Below are 3,928 nucleotides of genomic sequence, written 5' to 3' on the forward strand. Positions count from 1 at the left end.
CCACCGCCACCCCCCGCCGCCCCATTCGAGGGCTGCAGAAACACGTTGATGTCGCTACCGACCAGATCGCCTTTGCCTAAACGAACAAAAAGAATGTTTGGTGATGGTTACAACAAATTACTTGATGGGGTCATTTCGTGACCGGTCTGAAGCGCCTCGCTCTTACCCAGGATGGCGACGACCATGTTGTCCTGGACCACCTCCATGGAGCCGTGGCACAGGTAGTAGATGTAGGCGAGCGCGTCCCCGCGGTGGATGAGATACTCCCCGGGCGCGCAGAAGTTGGAGCGGATGTGGAGGGACAGAAGTTTCAGGCAGCCGGGGGAGGCCGTCTCGAAGATGGGCAGCTGCAGGATCTCCCGGTGAAGGTGCAGGCAGACGTCCCCGCGCAGCTCCTCGGGGAACTCTTTGAGCGTCTGTCGCAGAAGACAAAGAGAGACGTAACAGACGTGGCCAGCTGGGGGGCGAGCGGGCTGACGCTGACAACAACAGTGTTACAGAGGGGCAGGGGGTGTGGCACGGCTGCCACCCCACCTTGGGGGTTCAATGTATTTTTAAAGGAGTGAAAAGGACGCTGACTAATAATCCCCTGTTTTTCATACTGCGCAACAAACCGCCCTTGTCATTCTATTCCTCAGGCCTCGGCGCTGACGGCGGCTCGGCGGCGGCTTCGGTGACAGGGCGGCCCCCGCCGGCCGCGATTAAGACACGGGGGCTATGATAAATTGATTCAGCAGGAGGCAGACGGGAAGGGAAAAAAACGGTTTGTGGGAAAGGGGGATGGGAAAAGGGCCGGGAGAGGGAGGGGGCAGGGAGGGGTGCGGGGTACAGCGACGACGCGACGCCCCAACCTTTCCTTTCTTCGGGGAGACAAGAGGGACTCATCTCATGAAAAGCAAGACAGCCCAGCCGGGCGTGCGGGGGGAGAGGCCGCACGGGCTATGGGATGGGCCGGCCCGGCCGGAGGAGCTCCCGCTAGCGGTGCTGCTGGCTCAGGAGAACAGACTCGAGTCGGAAGTCCGGGCCCCGCCGGTTCTCCTCGTTACACCAATGAGCCCCCACTTCCGGTTTCGATATCCCGTGCGTCCAAGACGGACTACCCCTGTCCTCTGTCGCGCCACCACAAGCAGGCCTCGAAAGGGCCTCTCCTCTCCGTGCAGCGTTTGATAGGCACGAAGACATCTTATTACGAAAGGAGCCATAAACGTCATAACCGATGTTACAACCTCTGCACCCAGAATTTTTTTTCCTTGAAAGAAAGGAATTTTCTTTAAAAGAATGAAGGAAATTGACCTCATATGAAAACTTGAAAAAAAATCTCAATGATTTTTCGTTGTTAACCGAATAAAATTTATATAGAACAAAGATTACTAGTTCGTCATTTTTTTTTTCAAGGAAACGATTATCTGTGGGCCCGTGCGGTGGGGCGCCTGCGGCACTCACCTCGTGGATGTCCAGGCCGTGGTTGAGCGACCACATGGTCTGGAAGTAGTCTTCCATGCGGCGCTTGAGCTCCTTGGGCACCTGGTGCAGTGCCAGGAAGTCCTTGAGGTCTCGCCACTTGGTCTGGTATAGCGAGCGGCGCGAGTACATGCGCTGGATGATGGCCGTCACGTTACCGAACACGGCGGCGTGCATCAGCGCCCCGACCAGCATCGTCACGATGCTGAACGTCTTCTCGGCGTACGTGTTGGCCGAGACGTTGCCGAAGCCGACGCTCGTCAGCGACGAGCACGTGAAGTAGAGCGCCGTGATGTACGACTCGGAGTGAGAGACGTTGGCCACGCTCAGCTTGAGCCGGTCCGCCAGCGTGTGGATCCACCCTGCGGAAAGGAAACGGAAACAGTTATAACGAAAACAATCTTAGCCTATCCTGTGGTAACTAGTAGACTACTATTTCCCGAAAATAAAAGTGCTCTGGAATGCAAAGTTGGGCGAGGACTGAGAAAACCCTGGTGTTCATTGATATCTGGCGTCGTTCGGACATTTCGAAATGTTATGTACCGCCTATCGATTGATCGCAGGTCAAGATAACAGTATCCCACTCCGGTGTTAAGACCTGCTGTACGTATGCATTAAATGGGAAGAGACGATTTTGTCCCAAGAAAGTACGTGATTTTGTCACATCGTTCGCTCGGGACGAATTATTAAGAGGAATTTTTTGGTAGTACTATTTCAGGATACAAATTATCACAACAAAACGACCCAGTTTTTCTCAAGAGAACGATGTGCGCGAAATCGTCTGCATGCTCGAGATTTTTCTGCTCTCCTCGATTGCCGCGTCAAACATTTCGTTCCCATGGGAATTATTAATAGGCGATGATCATGTACTGTGAGAAAGGGGCGGCGGAGGAGGGGAAAGGGAGGGAGAGTGGGCTGAATTAAATATAGGAGGCTGGCTGGACTTGGCGAGAAGAGCAATCGAAAGAGGGATGGCGTGGACAGCCTATGGCCGCACAACACCAGAAATCACCCCATTTTTTTGTTGCTGCTGTGCGGCACTCCAGTTTTTAGCCGAGTGGGTGAGCGGTCACGCGCAGCATGTCGCCTGCACCCTTTTGTCTGTGATGCGTCATCTGCCGCCGCTTGGCGGGATAGAGAGGGACGGGAGGAGAGTGAGGGGAGCAGAGTGAGAGGAGAGAGAGAGAGAGGAGGGAGGGTAGTGAGGGGAGAGGAGGAAACGGGGGAAGCACTGTTAAAAAAAAAAGTCTGAAAATTCAGACAAATTGGTAGGAAGCAAAATTACATACTAAACGTCTGAAAATTCAGACTGTTTTGTCTGAATTTGTGGTAAATTTTCAGTTATCGTAGTCTGAATAGCAATTTCATAACTTTAGTCTGAATTTCAGATCTTCATTTAAAATGAATTTTTCTTGACGCTCTTTGCCCTCTCCTTCAAGTTGGGTTGTATTCTAAGTAATTAGATAGAAATTTGTTATTGTACCTTACCTACCTACCCGGAGTCGAACCTCGGACCTTTGGATTAGTAATCTCTCATCCTTGACCACACGGCCACGACGACAAGACTGAGGGCTCACCGACAGCTACCTGCCTGATCCTACAGGTGTGCTGCCGGGACTAAACTAAATATTCATACTTTTCTTGTCTGAATTTCAGAATCAGACCTTCGTCTGAATAAATACTCTGAATTTTCACATTTTCTTGACTGAATTCTTAATTCAGACCTACAGCAATGAAATTTCAGACGTTCACTGAAAATTATGACAAAATTGTATGAAAACCCAATTCAGACAGCAAAGTCTGAAAAAGTTAGTCTGAAATTTCAGTTTTTTTTTAACAGTGAGAGGGGGTGGGGAGGGGTGAAGCACACATGCGCGGCGGCAATTCGAAATGCATCGCGCCCGGGCCATTCCAGTCGAATAAAACTCGCGCGCGCCGCAATACATGGCGTGCCGAAGAAAAGAGCGGAGACAAAAGAAAACAACAAAAAACAACCGCGTCGAAGGTAATGAATCGCGGCCAAGCGAGGCCGCCACAGCTGCGGTTGGACCGTGGGGCCGTATGAGCGCCCGCAGAGAGCTTGAGCCGGAGCCGTTCTGCCCCGGCGTTCCTCGCATATATTGAGCAACAATGATAATGGAGAAAGGCCAATAACGTAACAAAAGAGAACAAAAGCAAAGACAAAGGAACGCGACAAAGAAGACACGGAAATGATTTTTTTTTGGGACCAAATACGAGCATAGCGTATCGGACGGAGTCTGTGCGCATACCGCGGTGCACACAACACACAGGCACACGCCGAGCTCTTCAGACATGATTGATTGGCAGGCTTTGCTTTGTGCCATGTACTCAGAGCAATCCTGCCTTCTATCGCCCCGACCGAACGCGCGCCAGTGTCTGTGGGGAGGGGGGGGGGCGTGTGTGCTGCAGCCCCCTCTCCCCACCTGCCGAGGGAGGGTGCCCCCCC

The 3,928-nt window shown here is 52.3% G+C and overlaps 1 protein-coding gene across 1 annotated transcript in view; it reads right to left on the reverse strand.

Moving 5' to 3' along the window:
* Positions 1–3,928, reverse strand: part of LOC113206066 (potassium voltage-gated channel subfamily H member 8) — a 121,075-nt gene that overhangs the window by 3,902 nt on the left and 113,245 nt on the right. The window contains exons 10-12 of the mRNA XM_052266904.1: positions 1,444–1,823; positions 167–416; positions 5–76 (exon numbers count right to left, since the gene is read on the reverse strand). Of these exons, the coding sequence (XP_052122864.1) occupies positions 5–76; positions 167–416; positions 1,444–1,823 (702 nt within the window). The remainder of the gene's footprint in view (positions 1–4; positions 77–166; positions 417–1,443; positions 1,824–3,928) is intronic.

The sequence above is a fragment of the Frankliniella occidentalis genome, unplaced genomic scaffold (genome assembly GCF_000697945.3).
Source record: "Frankliniella occidentalis isolate FOCC.00 unplaced genomic scaffold, Focc_3.1 Scaffold44, whole genome shotgun sequence".
In the NCBI taxonomy this organism is placed as follows: Eukaryota; Metazoa; Arthropoda; class Insecta; order Thysanoptera; family Thripidae; genus Frankliniella; species Frankliniella occidentalis.